General features: G+C 39.8%; 2 protein-coding genes across 2 annotated transcripts; both read right to left on the bottom strand.

Annotated features, from left to right (window-relative positions):
* Positions 1 to 2098: 2098 nt before the first annotated feature.
* LOC125457672 (extracellular calcium-sensing receptor-like) lies at positions 2099 to 11348 on the bottom strand. The gene is made up of 6 exons (XM_048542221.1): positions 11239 to 11348; positions 9086 to 9371; positions 6666 to 7499; positions 6328 to 6555; positions 3243 to 3366; positions 2099 to 2994 (listed from the first exon to the last, which is right to left on the bottom strand). Exons 1-6 carry the CDS (start codon positions 11346 to 11348, stop codon positions 2099 to 2101), a joined length of 2478 nt encoding a protein of 825 aa, XP_048398178.1.
* An 8645-nt stretch (positions 11349 to 19993) lies between these two features.
* Positions 19994 to 25947, bottom strand: LOC125457926 (extracellular calcium-sensing receptor-like). Its single transcript, XM_059651201.1, has 5 exons — positions 25669 to 25947; positions 23676 to 24509; positions 22913 to 23140; positions 21144 to 21267; positions 19994 to 20907 (listed from the first exon to the last, which is right to left on the bottom strand). The coding sequence occupies exons 1-5, from the start codon at positions 25924 to 25926 to the stop codon at positions 19994 to 19996; spliced, it is 2358 nt and encodes a 785-aa protein (XP_059507184.1). The 5' UTR covers positions 25927 to 25947.
* Positions 25948 to 27284: the final 1337 nt, after the last annotated feature.

Below are 27284 nucleotides of genomic sequence, written 5' to 3'. Positions count from 1 at the left end.
TGTGAGTTCAATTATGCAGGCTTCCACTGGGCTAGTTTGTGAGACACCTGATGCAATGTTGGGATTCATCCCTAGATGTAAGCAAGGGGACAGCAGAACAATGTTTGCCATTGTCTTATTTGATGCTTTTGTGAATGCCAGGTGGTATATCCGATGTAATTCCTTTATATCTTTGATTGTTGCAAATGAATGGTTTTCTAAGATAGTTCAAATTGAAGGGAAGAATAAAGCATATCTTGCTCAACAACTTTATCTCCATTAAGGAATATTTGTGAACGAGGTGTTTTAATTATTCAACTTTAATTCCAGTTTGTGGTCAATTTAGATTTCAGCATTTACGGTGTTTGGAACACCCAGACCCATCCCTTTATCTGAGTAACAACCGAAAAAAAACGACTGTGAATGTGGTAAATCAGAAACGAAAACAGAGTTGCTGGAAAAGCTTGGCAGGTCTGGCAGCATGTTTGAATGAAATCAAAGTGAACATTCGGGTCCAGTGACGCTTTCTCAGAAATGGATGTTTTGATTGCTAGTCCAGCCAGAGTACCACTGGGTCATCAGCTCCAACCAAATCAACTCACCTTTATATTTATTTTAATCAACCTGTTCAGATTTTCTCTGACACAATTGAAATTGAACCCGGACCATCTGACATGGTGGTGTGCAAATATCACTATGCCAGAAGACCTCTGAATTGACTCAAAACTGTCTAAGACCTAGCCATGCTCAAATAAATGAAATCTGAACTCTCCCCTCCATGTTTATCTTTGATTGGCTTGTCAACCTCCAAGATCGTTAAGATATTTTCCAGTTAACCTGTTCAGAGATATCATTGCACACATCTGGAACAGGTGAGACTTGAACACAGACATCCTGGCCCAGATGTGGGGTAGTACCACTCCACCACAAGAGGTCCAGGACTCTTTTAAAGTTGATGATATTCCGACCGCTGAGGCATGAAAGGTATACATTTTACTCGCATCAGACTTTCAGAAGTATCGAATCTCATGCAAGAGAAACATCGTGGCTGAACACGTACAGGAAATGTAAACTAAACATCGCAAAAGTCAATTAAAGTTGAAGTGCAGACAATATTCTCAGGTTGGAAACAGGGCAGACATCTTGCAGAGTAACGGCTTCAAAACTGAAATGTGATAATGGATAATAATCAGTGAAACTGATTGAGAGTTGTATCTTCCACGGGACATTTGCATGTTCCTATTCTCACCCATGAACATTACAACTGCAGATTTGAAGTGTGGCTGAGCGACCAAAGAGAATATCAGCTAAGGTCTCAGTCAGAACACTGAAACTCCAGAACAGAAATCTTGCATTTGTACAATGTCTACCCAGTTCATTGTGATGAGCTCATTGGAGTCGTTCTTGAACAGCAGCACTCTGATTGAACTTACTTCCGGAGCCACAACACCACTTCGGAGACATTATTGCTAGAACTCTATTTTCATCTAAAATCATACCGAACAAGAAGATTTATGCTGCCAAACAAAAATATCAGGCACATTGAGAATGCAAAACTCTACCTTCTTTAACGAATAAATGGTGCTGCTTTAAAGAGGTACCCTGGTCCTCAGTGAGAAGCAACGAGAAATTGTCTTGGACAAAACATTTTTGGAAAGTAATTAAATGGCAGAAAAATAAAACTCTTCAAGGCCACGTATTTTCAACACATTACATTCATTTATTTTAGAAAAAACAACAAACCAATTGCCTCATAATTTAACATTGAAAAAGTCGTGTCCTGTTCTGCATTACCCACTCCTGTGATTGTCTCCCATCTGTGCTCTATCCTGCTTCCCACAGTGCTCCCTCTGCCGCAATCCCAAGCACGTTTTCACCGTGAACGTTATGGGCGTATTTACTATCTGATTAACCGATTTTAATACATGCAATCACAATATTGAGAATTCATTTCGCAGGATGTCAAAATATCTGCATTTTCCAGGGACTATGCAGTTCATTTTAGTGTTAGAATTCGTGACATTCAACTCGTATTAAAGTGGATACCAGCAACAAAAGACTGTGATTTACTGATATGAAATAACAGATCTTGGGTGGAATAACGAATGATCCTTGGAAGTCATTTAACCATCATGTGCTTCTTTGTATTTCTGTCTTTTCTCAACAGGAGAATGTAACACTTAGGGGCAAAAATGCAGAAAACGAGCCCGGAGCTGGATGCTAAAATTGCAAAGACTTCCACAGCTACTGCATATTTACCAGGGGAGCTGATATACGATGGAATAAATGTTATCCACACAGCGCAAAAGATAAGCATACTAAAAGTTATGTGTTTAGCTTCATTGAAATTGTTTGGAAGTTGTCGAGCTAGAAAAGCAACCACAAAACACACACAAGACAGAAATCCAATATAGCCCAGCATGCAATAAAAGGCTACCGGCGAACCTACATTGCACTCAAAAACAATTATTTCGCTGCTATAATTACCGTTCTTTGAAGGATGCGGCGGTGACGTTCTCAGCCAGACTGTGCATGTGAAACATTGCACCAGTGTAAGGACACACACAGACAGACGCTGCTGTGTCGGGCCAAACCATCTCATCATATTATTGCTGGGAAGGACTGCATGAAACGCCATCACCACAACAACTGTTTTACTCAAAACACACGAAATGCAAAGAACAAAAATGACACCAAATGCTGTGTGACGCAATATACAAGACCAGCTGGAAGGTTCTCCAAGGAATGTCACTGAGCACAGAAAACACAGAGTCAATGCACAAAGCAGCAAAAAGCTCAACTCGGAGTTGTTGGCTTTAACAATTGGAGTATTCCTGTGAACATAAAACAAAACAAGTACACCGATTGTGATGGAGGCTCCGAGAAATGCCAAAGTCACCAAAATAATCCCCAACAGATCGCCAAAAGAAAGAAACACAATGTCCTTTAATATGCATTCATCTCGTCTCCAGTTGGACCGATATTCCCATGGACATTTAAGACAATCTGTTGAATCTAAACAGAATGGCATAAAAATGAATGAAAAAAAAAATTGCAGTTCAAACGAATACTGCTGTGTTTATACTAAATAATTCAATTCATAGCGTTTCTGTTAGTCAGATTTCCCTTGTGTTCCATTTGTCATGAATGATGAACCATTCTGTGGACCAATGATACAAGTAAAAACGCAAAACTCCTTTAAAATACTGAAATTCTCTCTCAGCAAACAATTCCATGACTCAATCTTTCTTGTTGCTCCTTACCAGTGACGTTGCTAATTTCACCATTAGCGCATTTTATGCAGTCAAAGCAGCAAAGGGGTTGTCCTTTCCTTGTCGCTTTCCTTGTCCCAATGGGACAGCTTTCCGAGCAAATTGCTCTTGGAACCTAATTATAAAGTTAAAGAAAAGTCAGTCTTGTCATTTACTATGTGATGCTCGTCATTCTGTTTTTTAAAAAGGAAAATGTGAAACAGAACATTGGTGATCTATTTAGCATTTCTGGTCATGCATTGATTAGAATCAGTACACTTTAAACTTGGGATAAATCTATGATTGTTCAGAAAATTTACTCAGGCATACGGGCCAAAAGTTTGCACATAAAGTTAGACCACAGATCAACCATGATCTAATTAAATGCTGGAACACGCTCGAGCGTCTGGATACCTAACTCCTGTCAAAATGTCCCTATAACGAAATATAGAGTGTACTAAACAGAATTAAAACTGCCCAGATCGTGTGGATGCACATACGTTTTCAAAAGGCTGATGAAACCTTCACTGTTATACGGAGAAATTTAGAATGCCTTGTTGGGAATGTTTCTCACAATTTTGCAAGAATGTTGTTCGCCGACTTCTCGCATCCCATGCAAACAAGACTCCAGCACCTCACGATACTTTTATTGACTTGCACAGAGTGATTCACCTAAACTTACTTGAACTGCAAGATTAGATTGCAAAAAGTGACGACTCCAGCTGTGCTTACATTTCTTTTCACAGAAAGTTGCGTCGAATTTGCTGTTGGGAGCTTTCAAGGAATTGCAATGGTATCAAGTGAAAAACATTATGCGGGCAGGCAGCGGAGGAATTAAAAGTTGCTAAGTGAATTAAAGTGGCATAAACATTCGCAACCAGAAACGCTGGCTATTTAACTTGTCGATAGTTTTTGTTTTCAGGCCATCTGCTAAAATATACGTTCTTGCCAATGTAGTTTCACTGAGCGACTTGCAAGTCTATTTTCAAACGCTATCAGCTCAATAGTTAACAAAATAATAGTATTTTTAACTCATCAAGGGACCTCGAATGGAAAAGAATGCATACTGCTGCAGGTGTTGTAAACATCAAATAAATACAAAAATTGCTACAGACACCAGATGGCATTCATGGAGAGGAGAATTGAGATGACGTTTTTATCGACTCCGACTGCTCGTCTCCATTTTCATGACAACTTATATTCCACTTGAAACATTAATTCTAGGTCCAGCTGTGCTGATATTATGAGAGCTGTTGAATGTTCAAGCATCTTCTGCCTTTCTAGTGCTAGTTGACCTGCTTCGTAAGATTACGGTGTAATTGTGTTTTTCTGGCGGATTATCTTGCTTTGATATCTTTACAAAATGATGTTCGGTAAACTGTACACAATTTTCTGTCGTATATTCGAATAGCTAATTTTGGTTTAACATTGCATCCACGCGTTTAGATATTTTTACTAAACTGTGCAGAGATTTTATGGTACAACTCTGGAATAAGTGGGACTGGAAGACAGTCCTTCTGGCTCAGAGTGAGGGACACAACCACTGCCTCACAGAATTCCTCACTCATGGATTTAAATTCAAAAATACTCATTTGCATTCAATCGGGCTGTAATCATTTCTTTTAACTGTGAAATCTGCCACCGCACATTCCCTATTCAAACTTACAAGAAAACAAAAAGAAATGAGGTCGGTGAGACAGACAGGAAGAGACACCCCACTCTTGGTTACTTTCACAATGTAAGATTAGGAAGCTTGTAAAAGCTGGAGGTGCAGCTTCCAGAAAATACCCGTAAATGAATGCATTGGAAAACATTTGGAACTTTGGAAAGTAAGTGAACATCATTGAATGATGATGTGATGATTGATTGGTCCAGAAGAGCAAAAACTGAGTAAAAAAATCTTTCTGCTTTAAAGAAGCACAAATTCTTCGTACATTTCATTAACAAAGTTCAGCAACGCACTAAATACTTGCTCTGCACAATAGTTATTTTGAAGGTTGAATCTTTGCAGTTTCGTCTGTTAAAGTAAATGTTGCTTTGAAAGTTGGCATCTCCAAGCGCATTATCGTTCGCAAACAGCAAAATTCAGGCCAAATCACGTCACCATTTTACTCGTCTCTTCACACTAGGGTGCTGTCCGTGCAGAGAGATCATTATTACTGTTGTATTATGGAGGAAATCTTTAATTCACAAATGAATTGGGACAATTAGAAGATGACAAAAAAACCTAAACATCTGAGACGAGGAATCGCAACTTGACAAAGATGATGAAGGCTATTCTGTCCATCGAATCAGCACTGGTCAAACACTGGCACTCAGTGATTCTAATGCCACTTTCCAGCATTTGCTCCGTCGTCTCTTATGTGTTGGAATCACAAGTAGCTATTTAAATACTTCCCAAATGTGATCAGCGTTTCTGCCTCTTGCCCTACTGGCGTTACAGGCACTGTGTTCCAGCGTCTTACCATCATCTCGGTGAAGCGGAAGTCCTCAGATCGCCGCAAACCCCCTTGAAACTTCTCTTAAATTTTTGTCCGCTGGCTATTCATCCCTCCACCAAGAGGAAGCATTCCTTCATGTCGCACAAGCATGGGTCCCTTCTTAAGTTATTATCTCAAACATGTTTCCCGCCGCCTCCCCCTCCCAACCCTTCATTCCCCACAGTTGCGTCTGTTCGAAGGGAAACAATCCTTGTCTGTCCATTCTCTCTTCATAACTAAGGATCCCCAGCTCAGGAAACGTCCAGATCGATCTCGTCTGCGCACTCTCCAATGCAATCGTATCCCTCCTAGAATGCGGATTAGAGAGCAGTGCTTCATCTATGATCTGAACAGCATTTTGTCAGCAACAGGATAACTTCTCCGCACTTGAACAATATGATATTTTTTTTTCAGAAAGACAAGTAACCCATGGCACAACTGCTAAACGCGGCGATCATGTCATACCCTTCAAATATTCCGAAATATGTTCCCCTTGTAAAATGAAATTTGTCTGCCAAAGCAGGCGACGTAAACAAACGCATTTTACGCGGAACGTGTGTGGATGATATTTCTCATCCACACCGTTTATGACATTAATGCATTCCTACTGTGCCTACCGTCATCTGCCCTCCACTCCATAAAATCAATTCATCCTTGATCACAATTTCTTGTCCTGGAGGGGCTGAGCCGTCATAGACCCCAACAACGACAACGTCCACGCCACCAGCTGCATTCGGTTGCCAGTTTACGATGTCATAGATGGCCACCGGATCTCCATGATCATCAAAATGTATTGTTTCACCAATCTTGGTCGTGAAATTCACGGTTTTCATGTAATGCAGAAGCTTTAAAATAGAGCAAAGAATTCAGAAGTTAACATGAGTTGGCAAGAGAAACCGTACTGTTTAATAATGTTTTCAATTTGATTGCAGCTGAAGCAATATTGACATATTACCTGCAAGGGTTGAAAACTTGAGATATTTGCACAACCTTTTTGGAGAAATCGATTTTTGCTCGTTTTACACAACAGCATGTCATGAAGAGCGTAGGCTATCGCATATGTAGCTTTATACACATTGTAAGAAACCCGGAACTGTGATTCATCAGTAAGTTCATTGCGTGTCATCCACAAACTCTCTTTTCCAGTGCATTCCTTCATCATAGTGGAGGATACATCATCGGTTGTGTTATCTCTGCCCTTCAATGCACAGCCAAAAGTTGATTCCCAAAATTCTTTCACTAAACGGTTGCCGGGATACATGGAGGGATGGACGTCCATTAGAAATTCTCTCAGTCCTGGGATATCTACCTGGCGAATTGCAACACCCAATGTGCCACAAACAAGCCGCCTGCTCTTTTCCTGGGATAAAAATTGTGACGATACCCAAGCCTCACTTCCAATCCATTGTATACCAGTCACATTCTGTTGTGCAAACTCATTCACTAAAGTTTTTATTTCCACAACATCAACGAACGCCACAATAACTTTGGTTGAAGATTTCCGTACAGTATCTACGATTCGAAGTAGCTTGTCTCTGTGGTAGGTTCTGTGAATAGACTCGGAGAAAGCAATGCAAATTCCCAATTGTTGGACAGTTTCGGTGAAAGCTTGCATCCCAAAGTTTCCATAATCATCATCATTCCTGATTGTCCCGATCCACGTCCAACCAAAGTGCTTTACCAGTTGGGCTAAGGCTCTTGCCTGAAATTTGTCACTCGGTATCGTTCTGAAAAACGATGGATATTCCTTCCTGTTACTCAGGCATGCACAGGTGGAAAAGTAACTGACCTGTAGGAAATGAAATTTCAAGTATGTTATGTTTTCGTCTGCAAAATCCTGAAATTCAGGTGAAATAAAAAGTCCGTAAATGGATCAAATAATTATAGACGTAACAGACGCGCTATTCATTCAGATCCGACCCTGGAAAGAACAAAGTCACCAAATTAGAGAACAGTTGCAGCAACCTAGAAGGGCCATTCAGCCCACTCTACCTTCACCAGATCACAGAAGGAACATCATTACCTCACGACAATCTCCAGCTTTCTATTTTAACCCAGACTCTTATTTATATAGAAATATTTATCAAATAGGCTCTTGAGTACGTCAGTTGAGCTCAGCTCTTCTATATTTCTGGGCATAGCATTCCATATCCTTTGTACTCATTGTGCGACAAAGATATTCCTCTCAACACCCTTGCTTCTTTCTCAGGTTAATTTTGCTGTGGACTGGACCAAACCCCACTCAAAGTATATTCTGAAGATCGTATAGATCTTAACTTTTTTTCATCTTTTAAACGCACCCAGTGTAGTTCAATATGTCAAACCAGCCGTCTTGAAGCAAAATACAACTTTGGTCACACACTATTGATCATATTCACGAAAAGGAAGAAGAAATTGGAATAACTTAGCTCTATTGGAAACCTTACCAAAATAATAGTTTAACTACTAAACACTGAGTGCTCTGATGCAATAGCATCGAACAAATATGACCTTGGGAAAAGCAAGCCCAGTAAAATAGATTGGCCCAAGTGCAATTACAGCAGCCTAGGAGGTAAAATAAAAGACATCAAGAGGACACTCTGAGACAGATTGTGGCAGCGGGAGGTGTACTGCAGCATCCAACCCCAAATTCAAAACCGCTGCAGCTGTTCCTGAAAGCTCGAAGTAAAAATTCTTTCTCTGGGCGTTTGACTCCATCCATTCAGGCTGTTTTTGTTCTTTAAAATTTAAATTGCAAACCAGGCCTCTACAGCCGTTCACTTTATTGGCTTCAGTTGTGCATCGTTGTCTGGTAACCTTTCTTCAAACAAGTACGAGGACAAAATACAACTCTTGAAGCTATTGTGTCATGATCTTTCAATCTATAATTTCTTATTTTTTTTCTGTTTTCTGAGCAACAACGGTTTCCCTCGACCTCATCTATGCATCTCTTATGATTATGAAAACCACCATCAAATCTCTGTTCAGTCTTTTCCTGTCAAATACAAAATGTCCCAAACTCTTCGATTTATAACTAAAACTTCTAATTTCTGGAAGCATTTTATTCAAACGCTTCTGCACTCCCTTCAATGTATTCACAACTTTCCCATAATGTTACGCACAGAACTGTACATCATACTCCATCCTCTCACAACTGTCTTGTACGAGTTCAACATTACTTTCTTGCTCTTCTGCTCTGTATCCCTATTAATAGAGCTCTGAACACGGTGTGATTTATCAGATGATCTGTCCACCTGTTCTGACACCTCATTGATCTGTGCACATATGCACGTTTGTCTCTGCACTTCTAAAATAAAACATAGCAAAACACTGCGCATGCTGGAGATCTGAAACAAAAACAGACAAAGACAGAAAATTGACCATTTTTTTTCTTACCATGGGAATGCTGAATGGACCGAATAGCGTGGCCATTGCTATAGACTGCGAGGATCCAGACTCACCAACAACGGCAGATACTGTAGAGGAAATTCGGCAATTGGAAGACGTGTCTTCACCTCTGTTTAGAAACTCAAAACTTGCTTTCAGACTGAAGAGTGGCATGGTACAAGTATCATAAATCCGGTATCCCAGGGTAATGTTAGGAAGCAGCTTAGGGTTCCTGTTGATTTCTTCAATGGCGAAAATCATTGTCAACACAAAACGGAAACCTCTGACCCAAAAGCTGCAGAAAATAACAACATCCGTATGACGATTTTTTTTTCGAGAGATAGATCACAGGCTTCTTAACATTATCAATATTGTCAAATGTGAGATTTAAAGAATTCAAACTGTTCATTCACATGGGGGTAATGTAATATTTTGAAAACATTTCATTCAGAATGTTACTATTTCATTAAACGTTTTGTTGAATGCCCCTTAAAATGCACGGCAATACGTTACTCAAGAAATATGCCATTTCTTGGTCATGAACGGTATTCAAAAGCAATGTTTTCTCACAAATTTGTGCAATTATTCGACATGATTATTAGCTAATTTACTCATTAATTTGCGTTGATTGTTCCTTTCTTCAACTTTGCTTAAAGCAATTAAAATATATAATTTATATCATTGCCATTGGAACTGCAGCTTCACAGCCCAAGGGACGGGGGTTCGCTTCCACCCTCACGCAACTGAATATGTGAAGTTTGGACATTCTCCAGTGTCTGCATGGATTTATTCTGGCTGCTCCAGTTTCCTCTCACAGTCCAGAAATGTTGCAGTTGGGTGGACTGGCCATGCAACTTGCCCATAGTGTGCAGAGATTTGGAGGCTGGATAGATTAACCATGGGAAATGCAGGGTTAAAGTTTCACAGTGTAGGGATTGTGGGCTTGGCTTCAAAGGAATGGTGTGGACTCGATGAGCGAAATGGTTCCACATTGCTTCCAAAATGGAGGGAATCTACTGTTATAAGATTTGACCATGAAATATTCGTGAAGCAATTGACTTCCCAAGCATATTATTGACAACTCTTCTTGGTATTCAAACATCAATTATTTTCACATCTCTTGAACCTCCAAATATGAATTTGCACTGCCAAGAGCATTAAATAATCCTTCCTGAGACCATTTGATATTTATCGCCTCTCGGACGAAGTTACCTTCTTGAGAACATTAAGCAAAATCAGTAAGTCCTATCAACCAAGGCAATCTTTCTACAATCAATTTGAAATATGATTTGAGCAAATGCAGCAAATTTCTGAGGATTTCAGACAACGAACATCCTGAAAGCCGGAGGGAAAGATATTTAATTGTCCAGGGCATGGGTGTCGCTCACAGCAAGTCTTGAGGGGTGTCTGTTCACAAAATAAAACAATTGTCGCGGTAGTTCTTGCCTGTCTGAGTTTAATATGAAACGTCAAATCTCTTAATAACAGTTGACAAATAGGACTCGCATTACTGAAATTACTACATCAGCTAAACACTCATGCTTGCTATTTAACTAAAGAGAGTGTTAATTAGCTAAAAACATTATGACTCGATGGGTTCTGATTTTTACCCTGTGTATTTCGAATGTGCATAACCATTGACATATTTCAGGTCAGTTATAATTTCAAAAGTAAATCAGAAATTTCTGGAGAAACTGAGCAGGTCCGATAGATCTGGCAAAAACGCAGTTAACATTTTGGGCCTGGTGACATTTCATTCTGTGTCTGGAGTCAATGGTCTAGAAAAGTTAACTCAAACTTCTCTCCAAAGTTCCTGACAGACCTTCGTCGGTTTCACCAGCAATTTCTGTTTGTTTCATTCAGATCTCCAGCACCTGCAATTGTTTGCTTTATTTCAGTTTAAATTTCAGTTGATTCAATGGGTTACAATTAAACCGCTTTTCCTTTTCATCAAATCTTCGTCAGTTCTCTGAACAATGTGCAATACAGAGACCTCACAATTAGGATTACAAAATATTGTAACAAAATAACAAGGCTACGTTTTTTTTTATCTAAAGGCAGATGAAATGGTGTCAGGCTATTCGATTGCTAACAAAGTGCCGTTTACTCAACATAAGTTTGCAATTTTTTAAATGTTCGAGAGAATAAAAGTTTTCACTGACTTTCTGCATTTTCCAAAATCTGGTTGCCGTTGAAAGGAAAGATCTGGATGATCAACAATGGTAGGCACATTAAAAACTCCGCCAATAAGGATGTCACCTCCTCTGAACATTCCAACCAAATCATCATTTTGCCACGTCTTGCAGATTGGTTCATTCTTCAGGCGCACGGAAGCAACAAGAAACAGCGATAAAAACAATAAAAAGATACCGTGCATTGTTAACGTTAGAAATAACTGCTCTTCTGAAAGCAACAATCTGTTTTTATGTTATTCCATGTAATGACAATTAGCAAACCAGCTATAAATAGATTTATATCACAACGTTCATACTCCCAACAGAAAACAAATAATAACTTCTCCTTGCCTGGGGTGCAGGAGCAGGAAATGAAAGAACAAATTATAATGGCAACGATTTGCCATGGTTAACATGCAAACATTTATCGTCATTTTCCAAATTCTTTCCAGCAGACAAAGACTTTTACAATATACAAGCATGAACCAATGGATTGCAGTTGACGTGCATGTCACGCTTCTTACAAGACTAGTTGGATTAAAAGAAAATGAACGGTTCTCATCACTTCTGAAGCAAACAGCATTTTAATAAAATATATATCTGCCTTCTTCGCAGTGATCATTCCATTTCATTCGTTAGGATATTTGATCGCTTCTGAAATCTGACATAAAGGAATATTAATTATTCAGATAATTATTAATTCTAAACCCCATGTCTAATTGACAATTCAGCACGCAATTGATAGGTAAGATCATGTTATTGACAGATAGTACAAAAGTAAGAATAGATACAGTGGGAGTGAGCCAAATGAAGCTTCGAGGACACTTTACCATGAAGGCAGAACTCTATATCAGTTATATCTTCCTGCACAGCCCTTATGCTTTATGAACTATACTGCCAATCGCTGACTTGGATGTACTCAGCAACTACAGCATTCTGGGACTAATAATTCCACAGGTTCGGAGACCTTGACGTCCAACCTCACACCTGAAACATCTAACATTTTGTTGTGAGACTGTCCACTCGTTTTACACACCAGCAGTTCTGGAAAATACCTTCCAAGCATTCATTCAGTCAATTCCTTCACAATTTTCTGTTTATCAATTAAACAGAATGCTGAATTTAACGTCACAGAACAATTCTCTCATTTCAGATACTGATGTACTCAAGCGTCAATATACTGCCATTATGGAAAGAATGTCTTTTCTTCGGTGGGGAAACCAAATTGTACGCAATATTCCAGATGCAGTCACGTGAATCTCTCTGAGGCATCTGTACTTTCAAATCTCATTTCAAATAAAGGATATGGTACAATTCCTGTTTCAGTTCCTTGCTGTGACTTTCATGCTAGCTCTCTGTGATTCAGGTATTTGTATGCACAGGTTCTTAGAATTCCATTATCCTCCAGTCTCTCGCTATTTAAATATACATTTTGCATTTTGTTGCTCCTTATCAATATAGATAATTTCAATTTTATCCATAAAGCATTCTATGTGCCATGTTCCTGCCCATTAACTGAACATTAAAATTTGCAGGCTCTGTGCCAGCTCTGTGCAACCACATTAAGTTCCTTGACAAGCTATTAAAACATATAGGGCTTTAAGGAGGTTGACAGGGTAAATGCTGAGAGGATCTCCCCTTATGGGAGGACCTCGGACTACATGGTATAAACCCAGAATTGATCAACCTCAAATTAAGAATGAAATAACGAGAAACTTCTTCACGTCGAGTCACAGAGAAATCTACCATGGAAACAGACCCTTCAGTCCAATTTGACTGCACTAATCAGACATCCCAATCTGACGACCCATTGTGAGACTTTGGAAAACTGGTCCAAATACAAATTTGTGCTGGACAACTTGTGTATATTTGAAACTAAGATTGATCAATTTTTGAACAATAGTGGAATGAAAGTTTTTTGGGTAAGCATAGGACGGTGGACATAAGAAGTACAGAATCAGCTAGGATCCTATTGAATGTCGAGCATACTGAAGGGGTCAAACGATCTACACCTGCTCCTTTACGTTATGCATTTGTCTACCATTAAATCGTCATCAAAAATGGAAGCTTGACACTTGGTTCTGTCATCTAAGCCATTGAAAGCGAGTTAAAGCAGTAGACGTCCAAGGGATCCCACTTCTTATAGCCTGTCAAATCAAATCTGCAATTCTTGTACCTTCTCTGATTTCTCTTCATTAAATGATCTCTCATGCGTCATGGCCAATACAATGAACACATATTTTCTGCAATGATTTCATGTGCAATACCTTGTTGAATTCTTTGTAAAAATCCAAATGCACCATTTCCACTGATTTCTCTTTTGATCCCATTGGTGCCATTGTCAAGGCATTGGAACAAGTCCATCAAACGATGTTTTCCTTTCATGAATCCACATTGCCTCTGGTAAGGTAGATCATTATGCTTTCAGATTTTTGTAATTATTCTCTGTCAATGGCATAATAACTGGTTCCTTGCTTTAGTTTGTTTTTTTTTTCTCGAGCTCCTCCCTTGAATATCCGTGTACTTTTCATCCAATTTAAGACTTGCTTCTAATTCGAAGAAAAAAGCAAAAGATCAAAAGTAATTCATCTACTGTATTTGTAAGCACCATTTTTAGGGTATTGTTGTTCAACATTCATAAGAGTAACTTTGCTATCTTAAAAATCATCCTCCTATCTCGAACCAATATTCTGCACCAATTCTGGATTTCTTTTCATGTCATCTACCATGAAAACATTCAGAAAAAAAAAACTTCATTTTTCAGCCACATTATTGTGCATCATTATAATAACTTGTCACTGCCACAGAACCCATATTTGCCATCAGTAATCCAGTTCTTTAGACATTCTGTTGAAATTTTCACAGCTGATGTTGTGTTCAGCGATCTAGTTTGAAAGAATTTGTTAAACTTTTTCTGACCAAATTTGTCAATCATCCTTTGCTGAATATTAAATGTTGTAAATTCTTAGATTAGTTCTCTTTTGTCAAAACTAAAAGCCTCACATTTAGTCTCGTATGATATTAAATTTCTTTCGTGATCCCCTGTTGGAGCCGACTATGTGTGCTGTATTATGAGGAATTCTGGGAAAGCTTGCAAATTGATGAGATCAAACTTAAACATGAAGATCGGCTGCCTATAAACCAGAGATCTCATTTTGTACAAATTTAATGAGTTTGTGGATGCCACACAAGTTGGTGGAGTCGTGGATAGCGATGAAGACAGTCAAAGTGTACAGCAGGATCTAGATTGTTTGGTGAGTTGGGCAGAGAGATGGCAGATGCAGTTTAATCCGAAAAATGTGAGACCATGCATTTCAGAAGGTTTAATCCAGATGGAAAATATACAGTAAATGGTGCAACCCTGAAGAATACTGACAGGCAGAGGGGAATGGGTGCCCAGATACTCAGGTCATTTGAAGTAACAATGCAGGTGGAAATGGTAGTCAACAAGGAATATGCATGCTTGTTTTTGTCGGGCGGGACACTGTGTTTAAAAATGGCAGGTAATGATGCTGCTCTGTAGAAATTTTGTTAGACTGCATTTGGAATATCTTGTTTAATTCTGATCACCAGATGGCCAGAAGGAGGTGATCACTTTGGACAAAGTGCAGAAAAGATTTACCAGGATGTTGCCTGGTATGGAGGGCATTAGCTTTGAGGAGACGTTGGAGAAATTTGGTTTGTTCTCGTTGGAACAACAGAAGTTGAGGAGCAATCTGAAGGATATCTACAAGATTATGAAGGGCATGGACAAACTGGACAGCCAGAAGGTTTTTACCATGGTGGAAGTGTCAGTTACTTGGGGGCATATATTCAAGGTGTGAGGGGCAAGGTTTAAAGGTGATGTACAAGGCCAAGTTTTTTTTCTAACATAGAGGTGGTGTGTGCCTGGAACATGCTGCCTGAAGAGGCAGTGTACGCGGATAATAGTGACTTTTAAAAGATGTCTTGACAAAACACATGAATAGGATATAAATACAGGAATAGAGTCCCCAGAAGGGTAAGGAGTTTTATTTGTGATGGGAAGCATGTTGGCGCAGGCTTGGAGAGCTGAGGGGCCTGTTTCTGTGCTGTAATTTCTTTTTGGTCTTGTTAGAACAGACTCGGGCAGAGGGACGTCACTGTGGAGCATTCTGAGAGAGTTCAGCTCAGTCACCACAACTGAAGTGAATCATGAAAGAATCCGGTGTCAAGGATCCCTGAGTCCCAAACATCACATTCCTGTCATGATCACATCCTCCGCTCATCCTCGAATCAAAATAAAATACAAGAGGAAGCTTCCAGGAATTTACCTCCAAAGCAGGCAGCAGTCCAAGGGCTGACACCCAGGAAACAGTGAGAGGCTTAACAGCTTGAGGAGAGAAGATGCGTGAGATAGCGGAGTGATGTCACAGCGAAACTTTTATGTGATTGGCTATTTGATTGGCGTGTTTTACTCTTCAGTTTTCTGTAGTAACTGAATAACCTGTTGAGAATTGTATTAATGTTTCCGCGTGTCTAATTATTGGGTTAATTGGAGGGATAGCAAGCCAGCTCATTGAAGTGGTTGCTCCACCTGTAATATGTGGGAGTTTTTAGATACTGATTGCATCGATTGGTATCATATGTGGAAGAAGTGCCACCACTATATTCAAATCAAGTGCTGGGCGATGGAGCTTGAGTGGCGTCTGGAAGCAGTGAGGAGCATTCAGCAAATGGAAGTTATGTTGGTAGCATGTATAAGGCGATAGTCCATAAGACCATAAGACATAGGAGTGGAAGTAAGGCCATTCGGCCCATCAAGTCCACTCCGCCATTTAAATCATGGCTGATGGGCATTTCAACTCCACTTCCCTGCACTCTCCCCATAGCCCTTGATTCCTTCTGAGATCAAGAATTTGTCGATCTCTGCCTTGAAGGCGTCCAATGTCCCAGCCTCCACTGCACTCTGCGGCAATGAATTCCACAAGCCCACCACTCTCTGGCTGAAGAAATGTCATCTCATTTCAGCTTTAAATTTACCCCCTCTAATTTTAAGGCTGTTGCCACGGGTCCTAGTCTCCCCGCCTAACAACTTCCTAACGTCCACCCCTTCTAAACCATACATCATCTTGTAAGTTTATATTAGATCTCCCCTCAACCTTCTAAACTCGAATGAGTACAATCCCAGGATCCTTAGCCGTTCATCATACGCTAAACCTACCATTCCAGGGATCATCCGTGTGAATCTCCGCTGGACATGCTCCAGGGCTAGTATGTCCTTCCTGAGGTGTGGAGCCCAAAATTGGACACAGTATTCTAAATGAGGCAAAACTAGAGCCTTATAAAGCCTCAGAAGTACATCGCTGCTTTTATATTCCAACCCTCTTGAGATAATCAACAACATACCATCTGCTTTCTTAATTACCGACTCTACAGTAGTCGCCCCACAGTGAATAAGGGTGCAGGTATGCTTGGAATCGGTGACTCTCACACACAATCATAAGGTGATGCAGGTAGTGCAAGAGTCTCACAAGGCCATCCAATAACCAAACGGTATTCTGTGCTGAGTTCTTGTGATGGTGATCCTGCCTCAGGGAAATGCAGCCAAAGCCAAGACTGCAGCACCACAGCTTGTCAACTGCTCAGACAGGTGAGAAAAAGGTGGTTATGACCATGGTGATAGGAGAACCAAAGGGTGACGGATCAGCAATCTGCAAGATAATGTGAAGCCTCCTTAGTACAAGGAACCTGCAGGGCACTATGTGTCTGCGGAACATTTGGGGAGTTAGGGACGGGAAGCAGCTAATGGTCGTGGTAAATGTGTGTACCACCAACATAGGTAATAAGAAAGATAGCGCCCTGAAGGCTGAGTTTAGAGAGTTGGGAGCCAGACTGAAAGCCAGGAAGTCAATGGTAGTAAACACCAGATTTTTACCTGTGCCACATGCTAGTGAGATTAGAAATTGGCTGATTCGTCAGTTTAATCTGTGGCTGAGGCAGTTGTACAAAAGGGAGAGCTTTTGCTTTTGGATAAATAGCATAATTATCAATTGCATACAGTGTGGCAAAGATATGTGGGAAAGTAGATTTTTGGGAAATCTTTAAATGTCTACAGATCGCCATGAGAAAACTTATGAAGAAAACAAAGATGGATTTTGAAAGCAAATTAGCTCAGAATATAAATACAAATAGCAAAACGTTCTCGAAATATCTAAAATGATAAACAGAGACTCAGGTAAGTATTTGTCATTTAAAGAATGAGAAAAGAGACTTAATCATGGAAAGTGAAGACATGGCTGAAGTTCAGAACAGGTATTTTGTTTTGGTCTTCACAGTGGAAGGCACAAATTCATTGCCAATATTCTATTTTAACGAGGCTATGGAAGGTGAGGACATAACACATTATTTGCCACTAAAGAGGGAATGTTGGGCAAGCTAATAGGGACCAAAGGTAGGCAAGTCCCCTGGCCTGATGGAGTACATCACCAGCTAGTTTAGAAATGTCAGGGAAAATAGCAAATGTCCTTGTGGTAATTTATCTAAATTTGGTGGAAGATGCAGGGGGTCCAGCAGATTGGACATTCGCAAACGTGATGTCACCGTTTAAAAGGAATGAAGTAGACAAAAGGCAGTTAATTATAAGCCAATTAGTTTAACTTCTGCAGTGGTGAAAATGTTAGACTCCATCATCAAAGAAGAAATAGCAAAATTTCTGAATAGCAATTGTCCCATTGCACAGATGCAGCATGGGTCCATGAAAGGCACATTATGTTTAATTCACTGGAATTCTTTGAGGTCATTATGAGCACAGTGGACAGGCAGAGCCAGTGGGTGTGGTGTATCTGGAATTCCAGAAAGCTTTCAACAAGGTGATGCACAAAAGGTTGCTGCATAAGATAATGTTGTACCGTGTTATGGGTCATGTATTGGCATATACGGAAGATTGTTTAATGAACAAAAAGCAAAGAATGGGAATAAATGGGTCTTTTTCAGGTTGGCAATCAGTAGCCAGTGGTGTGCCTCATCAATCAGTGTTGGGGCCGCAATTGCTTACAATGTAGATACATGATTTAGCAATGAGGATTAAGTAGATTGTGTCAGAGTTCACACAAGAACTTTGTATATTTCTATCAGAATACATTGGAAGAATGTAGTTCCATGAAGTGCAGAGTTAGCAGAATTCAAAAGGGGAGCAGAGAATTGTCAGAGAAGGTAATTGATTAATTTGAGTCTTTCTTTCATTGAAGACAATATAAATAATCTCTTGGAATTGGAAATACAAATTATGACACAGAATGAGGAGTTGAACGAAATGGTTGTTAGTATGAAGATTGTGGCGGAAAATTTAAAGGAGCCGAAATGATAAAAGCACTCAGGATCTTAGACTCAAGCCGGAGACAAGTGAAGGAGGTGGCTGTCGTCGCTTGATACATTTGTGATCACCTTCAAAAAATCTCTTGATTCTCGTTTAAGCCCACCAGATGTCAAAATTATATACCATTCAATAAATAAATGTTAATGTATTATCATTAATTCTTTCCAAACTGACATAATTATATTGGACAATGCTGCTGCACTTACAAATTCTTGATAAAAATCAAATAAAACCGCGTGAAATCGGAGCTGAAATAAGCCGTACAGCCCAGTGAATCTGTTTTGTTATTCAATGAGATATTGGCTGATCTGACAATATTCATCGCCACTTCCTGCATTTTTCTCATCAACCTTATTGTTTAACTTGTTGTTTAAAAATCTGTCTACCTCTTTCCATTCCACTGCATAAAAAATATCCATAGAGTCACTAGGCGGTGAGAGAAGAAATTCCTCCTATCCTTTATCTTAGAGATAATAACTTTTATTCAGAGATTATGCTCTTTAGTACTCCCAGAAGAAGAAAAAAAAGACGTTTCGTTCCCTGTCTTGTCAAGTTGGCTCAGAATCTTATGTGTTTCGTTAAGCCATCTCTCATTCTTCTAAATTCCAATCAGAAAGGCCCAAGCTCCTCATAAGGCAGGCTTTCCATCCATGTTGTCAGCCTGGTGAAACTTCTCTGGATTGCGTCGATTGCCAGTATGCCTTTCCTGAGATGAAAGGCCCAAACCTGTTCAGAGCATTCAAATCTAGTAAGAACAGAGCCTTGAGTCCTTTTAGCAAAACCCATCTATCGTTATACACCTACCCTTTTGAAATAAAGATCAACATTCCTTTGACCGTCAACAATGTGCATTGAACTTGAATGATTGCATTTTTGTGATTCATGAACAAGGGCTCCTATATCTATCAGTTCTGCAGTTTTCTGCGGCATTTCTCCAATTAAATATTATTCAAGTATGAAGGAAAAACAAATTTGGTAAAAGAAGCCATATCATTTCACAGCACTACAAGTCTGTCCAAAATAAACATAAAATAATGCAATGCTTCCTTCTCAGCTTCGTATGCACATTGTCCAAGAATTATTGTCCAGTCGACTCATGGCTTCTTAATGAAATTGCTTCCATTAGAGCCCTGCCCTGTTTCAGAAATTTCCCTTTACGACTGTCCAATGACATTCTAATTGCAAAATAACTCATGCATATTAAAGTAATGATATGTGGATTTAAAACCATGCAGGCGGTAGAGTAGATCGTAATGTTATGAAACTTCAAAATGAAAGGTTTACATCTTTTTTTCAGATCATGTCCTTTATTCTAATGTAAAATATTGTCAAGAAATGTATCAACAACATTCTTGCCAAGTGAAAAACTTTGCATCCTAAAGTACATCACCACATTTGAAGGAACAACTAATGATAATTGGAAGTTGTTTTGTCCATCATATGTTTCTTTGTATTTCTGTCTTTTCTCAACAGAATAATATAACACTTAGGGGCAAAAATACAGAAACCGAGTCCATAGCTGGATGCCAAAATCGCAAAGACTTCCACAGCTACAGCATATTTACCAGGGGAGCTGATATATGCTGGAATAAAAGTTATCCACACAGCACAAAAGATAAGCATACTAAAAGTTATGTGTTTAGCTTCATTGAAATTGTTTGGAAGTTGTCGAGCTAGAAAAGCAACCACAAAACACACACAAGACAGAAATCCAATAGAACCCAGCACGCAATAGAAGGCTATCGGCGAACCGACATTGCATTCAAAAACAATTAATTCACTGAAATATTTGCTGTTCTTTAAAGGGTAAGGTGGCGAAGTTCTTAGCCAGACTGCACATATGAAACATTGCACCAGTGTAAAGACACACACAGAGAGACGTTGCTGTGGAGGTCCAAACCATCTCATCATATTATTGCTGGGAAGGACTGCATTAAATGCCATCACCACAACAACTGTTTTACTCAAAACACACGAAATGCAAAGAACAAAAATGACACCAAATGCTGTGTGGCGCAATATACAAGACCAGGTGGAAGGTTCTCCAAGGAATGTCACTGAACACAGAAAACACAGAGTCAATGCACAAAGAAGCAAGAAGCTCAACTCGGAGTTGTTGGCTTTGACAATTGGAGTATTTCTGTGAACATAAAACAAAACAAGTACGCCTATTGTGATGGAGGCTCCCAGAAATGCCAAAGTCACCAAAATAATCCCCATCAGATCGCCAAAAGAAAGAAACTCAATGTCCTTTAAAATGCATTCGTCTTGTCTCCAGTTGGACCGATATTCCCATGGACATTTAATGCAATCTGGTGAATCTAAATAAAGAAAATAAACTAGCATTGGAAAATAAATGTAAATTTTACAAATCGCACAACTGTATTCGCACTCGATAATTCAGTTCTTAACATTTCAGTCAGTTAGATTGCCCCTGCGTTCTATTCGCCACTTATGCTCTGTGATTCCAGTAAAACCACAAAGTCCTTCTCAAATTCTGAAATTCTCTCTCAGCAAGCAAACAATTACAGCAGTCAATCGCCCTGCTGGTCCTTACCAGTGGCGTTGCTAATTTCACCATGAGCGCATTTAATACAGTCAAAGCAGCAAAGAGGTTGTCCTTTCCTTGTTGCTTTCCTTGTTCCATTGGGGCAGCTTTCGGAACAAACTGCTCTTGGAATCTAGTTATGAATAAGAAGAGGTTATACTCTATTTACTTACTGACATTCAACATTTGACAATTTTCTTTAAGAAAAAGGGATGCAGGAAATTGCTCTTTAACATTGCAGATGGCACCATTATTTTAATTATAACATTAACATTATAACATTAACATAATTTAAAATTTGAAAAACTGTCGGAATGGGCATTTAAGAAATCTAGGTGGATTCGTTTATGGGATGTGGACAAGGCCGCAATTTGTTCTTGATCCCTCAATGCGGTTTATTTGGCTCTTTCTGAGAATGGGACAAATAACGGCAGCAAATTCTCTTTCCGAACGAATATTATTGGACCTTACGTGTTTTTACAAGAACCGTTAGTGTGCTGGATTTTCACTCTAGACGTTATGGAATTCAAGATTCACTATCTGACAGGATCATTCCTGGAACATTAGTCTGGTGCTCTATATTTCCATCCTTGTTGATATTTCTACTGACCCCTTTCGAAACGCAAGCTCTACTTCACAAGTTTAGCAGCTTTTTTATTCGTCATGTTACCAACTTTTTGTCAGGAAATGAAATAATAAAAGATGGAATTTTTGCCTTTATATCTAGAGACCTGAGACAGAAAAAGAAGGACCTTTTGCAACAATTATATAAAACCATTGTTCGACAATATCTGGAGAAAATGCACTCAGCATTGTCTCTGCAGCTTAGTACAGATGGATTGACTTTGGAAACAATGCAGCCCATATCACCAGAAGGCGACGAAAGGGACGTTAGATGCTTTCAAGGCAGAGATCGACAAATTCTTGATCTCACAACGAATCAAGGGCGAAGGAGAGCGTGCAGGGAAGTGGAATTGAAATGCCCATCAGTCTTGATTTAAATTGCGGATGGACTTGATGGGCCGAATGGCCTTACTTCCACTCCTATGTCTTATGGTCTTATAGTCTTAAAGGAGACATAGTCGTTCGTGGGGGAGTTTGCTTGAACTAAACTTGCATTCCCTAACATCTCAAAGGTGAAAGAGGATTTGGTTCGGGCTTTGGTTAGATTTAAAGGAATTATAGTCAAAGAGTCATCAACCGTAGAAACAGGTCATTTGACCCAAGTTGTCTGCACCAGCTCAATTTATCCTATTTACCTGCATTTGGTCCATAGCCTATTGAACATTTTAAATGCTCCTCCCAAATTGTCCTAAATGTTGTCAGCGTGCTTGTCTCCACGCCCTTTCAGGCAACAGGTTTCATTCTCTGCCACCTTTTCGATGAAAGCATTTTCCACCAGCTTTCTTCGTCATACTAAACTTATGCCTTCTGATTTTCGAAAGATCGACCATTGTGTAAATATTCTGACGACTTGCCCGGCGATGCCCCTCGTGACGTGTATACCTCAATTACAAAACCCTAACGCTCCCCAACCCGTCTCTCCTCCAAGGCAAAAAAAAATACAGCTAATCCAGCGAAGGAAGTCGATCCGTTCTGAGAAAGGGTCACCGGACCTAAAACGATAACTCTGGTTTTTACTTCCTTCACAGATGCCACCAGACCTGCTGAGCTTTTTTTTTCAACAACTTTGTTTTTGGAGCGAATCTGGCTGACTACTGAGATTTTCAATAATTGATGGATGGGGACTTTTCAGCTCGCTGCCCTAATATGCATACCATAATTTGGCCTCCCCTCCATACAATTGTTTCATCTTTTACTGTAATTTCTTGGCCTGGTGGGGCTGAGCCGTCATAGACTCCAACACCGACGATGTCCACGCCGCCAGCCGCGTTGGGTTGCCAGTTTACAATGTCATAGGTGGCCACTGGATCTCCGTTATCATCAAAGTGGACGCTTTCATCAATTTTGGTTGTGAAATTGACTGTTTTCATATAATGCAGCAGCTTTAAAATGGAGAAAAAAAAACAAAAGTTGACAGTCTGTGTTCAAAAATTGAACTATATAAAAGCGTGTTAATATTTGATTTTCATGCTGAATTCGAAAATCATTTAGAAATGTACATACATTCAGAATGTGCTCCTTGAGATGGGAAAACTAGACTATAATAGCAAAGTTACTGAGCTAGTTCATTAGAGCTCGTAGAAATACTATGACAATTGATGAAATTTAGGTGCAGTTAATAAATCCAAATTGAAAATTTTTCTCGGAAATGTTAACCGTGAAATCATTGAAGATTGTTGAAATGTGAATCTTTTTCAGTAATGTTAATTCGGTAAGGAGGTCAAATGTTATGACATCGTCAGCCTTACAAGAGATTCCAGACGTCAACAATTTTGACTTTGACGTATCCTGGGAAATGGCCAAGCACCATACATCGTTAAACCACAGCCAGGAATGGGTAAGAAATGTGGCATCATTGAAGACGCTTTTGCCGCATGAAAGAATAAGCCAAAAAAAAAGGTCTGAATGACTCCTTACCTGCCACGATTGGAAACTGGAGATATTTGCACAAGAATTTTCGGAAAATGGTCCTTTGCCAGTTTTACATGACAGCATGCCATGGAGAGCGTGGGCAATGGCATAGATAGCTTTATACACATTGTAAGTAACCCGGTACTGTGAGACATCAGTAAGTTCATTGTGCATCACCCGTAAACTCTCCCTTCCGGTGCATTCCTTCCACTTGTTGAAGAGAACTTGATCCGTTCTGTTATCTATGCCCCTCAATGCACAGCCGAAAGTTAATTCCCAAAACTCTTTCACTAACCGGTTTCCTGGATATATGGATGGATGGACGTCCAAAAGAAATTCTCTCAGTCCTGGTATATTTACCTGGTGAATTGCAACTCCGATTGCGCCAGAGACAAAGCGCCTGCTTTCTTCCTGGGGTAGAAATTGTGTGGATACCCAAGCCTCGCTTCCTATCCATTGTACACCGGTCACGTTCTGTTGAGCAATCTCACTGAATAAAATGCTCATTTCCTCAGGCGCAACGAATGCAACAACAACTTTGGTTGAAGATTTCCGTACAGTATCTACGATTCGAAGCAGCTTGTCCCTTTGGTAGGTTCTGTGAATGGACTCAGAGAAAGCAATGCAAACGCCCAATTGTTGGACAGTTTCGGTGAAAGCTTGCATCCCAAACTTACCATAATCATCGTCGTTCCTAATTGTCCCAATCCATGTCCAACCAAAACGCTTTACTAGATGAGCTAAGGCTCTTGCCTGAAAATAGTCGCTCGGTATCGTTCTGAAAAACGATGGATATTCTTTCCTGTTACTCAGACATGCACAGGTAGAAAAGTAGCTGACCTGTGGACGATTAAAAGTGGAGCTTGTCATGTTTTTCTATTTTCACGCCGGTGATTTTTTTATTTATTTGCTGAAAATCATGGAAATAGTCAGGCCAGGGTGCCACAATGAAAATGTGTTAATGTTACGGAAAATCATGAGGATCATTTAGCACTGGAACATTACATTGCTCACTATCGAAACTTTCGGGAAGAAACTGCTCAATGTTTCTAAGGTTTGGAGGAAGTTTAGAAGATAATTACGAGAGTGATAGTGGAGTGTGGGCTGTTGGGCTTCAGTTGGAAGGAACTTGTAGGTCGACCTGTGCTACTCTTTTAGACATTAATGTAATATCTACTGGAAGGGAAACATCGAAAGGTTTTCGGGCAAGTGCAGAGGAACAGGATCAATTGCATTATTAGTTTGAAATGCTGCAACTCAACTTATCATTTCCATCTGGAATGGTTATCTGATTCAAAGATTGGCAATAATTAATATTTTCTTCATTGCCTCCGCTGCTGTTAATGTTGCAGTGAATTATTAATTAAGCTGCGACGCAGGTAATACGCCAAGTCACATTCGAGCTAATGGAGTGTTCTCTTTAAGTGAGGCAAGGAGAATTGAATGCAAAAATACATCACTTGCTATTTTGCCCAACAGAGAACACAAGAAACAATAATCTGAGAAATAGACTGTGTTCGTTCAGATTTTATTTATTTGAATTCAAATGTCACTCTTTACCGTGGCGGGATTCTAGCAATGGATCCCATAGAAAAGGGGCTCCAAATAACCCATTTAGTGACAGCACACTTAGCCCATCTCATTACCTTTCCGAAAGGGAGTGCTGGTACCACTGTCGTAATATGGAATATTAACGTGTAAATTTAAAACTATTAAGAAAATATATCGATTAGTATTTGAATGTATTAATGATAATAAAAACGAATAAACCTTAAATACTACAGATGTGGTAAGCTGAAACAAGCAGCGAGGATGTTGCAGAATCTGTGGAGCATCTTCGTTTGTCAACAAGACACATCGGACATGACATGTTAACTCTGTTTCTCTCCCCATAGATGCTGCCTGTCGTTCTGAATAAAATGAAACAGTCTGCCTTTTTGTCCATAGTGCCGTTTACTGATCGTTACCGACTGAAATTGGTGATTTATATGAGACTTACCATTGGAATCCTGAACGGACCAATTAACGTGGCCATTGCTGCAGACTGCGAGGATGCGGCATCACCAACAATGGCAGCGACACTGGAAGACGTCGTGCAAGCCAGTCTGGAGGAGGTGAGTTCACCTCTGTTTAAAAACTGGAAAGTTGCTTTCAGAGTTAAAGATGGAATGGTACAGGTGTCATAAATTCGGTACCCCAGGGAAATGTTAGGAAGCAGCCTTGGGTTCTTGTTGATTTCTTCAATGGCAAAAATCATCGTCAGCGCGAAACGCAAACCTCTCGTCCAAAAGCTGTAGAACAATATTTTATTTTGCAAGTAGATAAAATTAATACTGATTTAGTTTCTTTGAGTCACGGAGATATACAGCACAGAAACAGACTTTTCCGTCCGACTCATCGCGCCGACCAGATATCCGAAATTAATCTCGCGCCGTTTGCCAACATTGTACCCATTTTCCTCTAAACCCGTTCCATTCATGTTGCATTCCAGTTGCCTTCTAAATGGTCTAACTGTACCAGCCCCCGCCATCCCTTCCTGCGGCTCGTTCCAAACACGCACCATGCTCTGCTTGAACAAGTTGCCTCTTAGGTTCCTTATAATTAGTTCTCCTCTCACCTAAAACCTGTACCCTCCAATCCTGGAGCCCCCACCCTGGCGAAAAGGCCCTTGACTGATCACAATATCAATGTTCCTCATCATTTTATAAACTTCTTTCAGGACCCCCTCAGCCAGCGACGCTCCATAGAAAATAGTCCAAGCTTATTCAGCCACTCGGAAGAATTCAAACCCTCCAACCCTGGAAACATTCTTGTAAATCTTTTCTCAACCCTTTCAAGTTTCTCGTTGCATGTCCGTAGCTATGAAGACGTTGATGTTAATTTTGACCAATCTCTCATCATTGCAAATCATATAATATTTTGAGATAGTGCACTCAATAACTGAATGTTTCATTAAACCGTGCAAATAAATCTTCTTAAAACTAAAATCCAAGAAAATCAAACAGGTGATTGCATCTGCAGAAGCGCTTTCAAAAGGTTATGTTCATTGACAGATTCTCACATGCATTTTTGACAAGTCACTACTCTGCATTTCATCATTGACGTTAATAAATAAAATTGTAGTCAAACGATTCACAGTTGAAATGCTACGTTTATGTTGCTTGACAGACCTCCAGCTGATTTTCTTTCGATGTCTGGATTTTCGGTGTGTGTGCCACCACCTGTGAGCATTTGTTGTTTTCTTCTTTTCTTTAGCCATTCCATAATATATCACCTCTGGCTGTCACTGTCTCCTCTAAAAACCAGATCTCTTGAAGCTAGGGATAATCATGTTCAATGCGTACTTTATTCCCACAGACTCGTATTTGCATCAAAAATCCAAGAATTTCAGACTGCTCCGATTTCACAGATATTTTGCTGAACCGACTACGTCAATTGCCCATCCTGATCATCTGTCCACTGCGGAAAAGGACATTACAGTCTTGACAAGTAGGTGACCTAATGCACAGATATTCGGTTGCAGGTAGGCAACTGTGAACTTTGTTCAGGTTATTTTTATCATAAACAGTTCTGACGGAATACATTTGGTTTGAAACGATTTGAATTGAACTTCGC

This window comes from Stegostoma tigrinum, chromosome 14 (genome assembly GCF_030684315.1).
Source record: "Stegostoma tigrinum isolate sSteTig4 chromosome 14, sSteTig4.hap1, whole genome shotgun sequence".
In the NCBI taxonomy this organism is placed as follows: Eukaryota; Metazoa; Chordata; class Chondrichthyes; order Orectolobiformes; family Stegostomatidae; genus Stegostoma; species Stegostoma tigrinum.
The sequence above is the reverse complement of the archived record's forward strand: the minus strand, read 5'-3'. Positions and strand labels throughout refer to the sequence as shown.

What these genes read in the sequence shown, in the direction of transcription:
- LOC125457926 (XM_059651201.1), bottom strand. Translation starts at nt 25,926, where the DNA reads ATGATTTTTGCCATTGAAGAAATCAACAAGAACCCAAGGCTGCTTCCT. An exon ending in CCAGTTTCCAATCGTGGCAG is followed by an intron (nt 23,141 to 23,675) that starts GTAAGGAGTCAT and finishes TCCATTTTAAAG; the next exon opens with CTGCTGCATTATATGAAAAC. An exon ending in GGAGGGGAGGCCAAATTATG is followed by an intron (nt 21,268 to 22,912) that starts GTATGCATATTA and finishes ATTCATAACTAG; the next exon opens with ATTCCAAGAGCAGTTTGTTC.
- LOC125457672 (XM_048542221.1), bottom strand. Translation starts at nt 11,348, where the DNA reads ATGTTCAGAGGAGGTGACATCCTTATTGGCGGAGTTTTTAATGTGCCT. An exon ending in GTCCATTCAGCATTCCCATG is followed by an intron (nt 7,500 to 9,085) that starts GTAAGAAAAAAA and finishes CATTTCCTACAG; the next exon opens with GTCAGTTACTTTTCCACCTG. An exon ending in TGAAATTAGCAACGTCACTG is followed by an intron (nt 2,995 to 3,242) that starts GTAAGGAGCAAC and finishes CATTCTGTTTAG; the next exon opens with ATTCAACAGATTGTCTTAAA.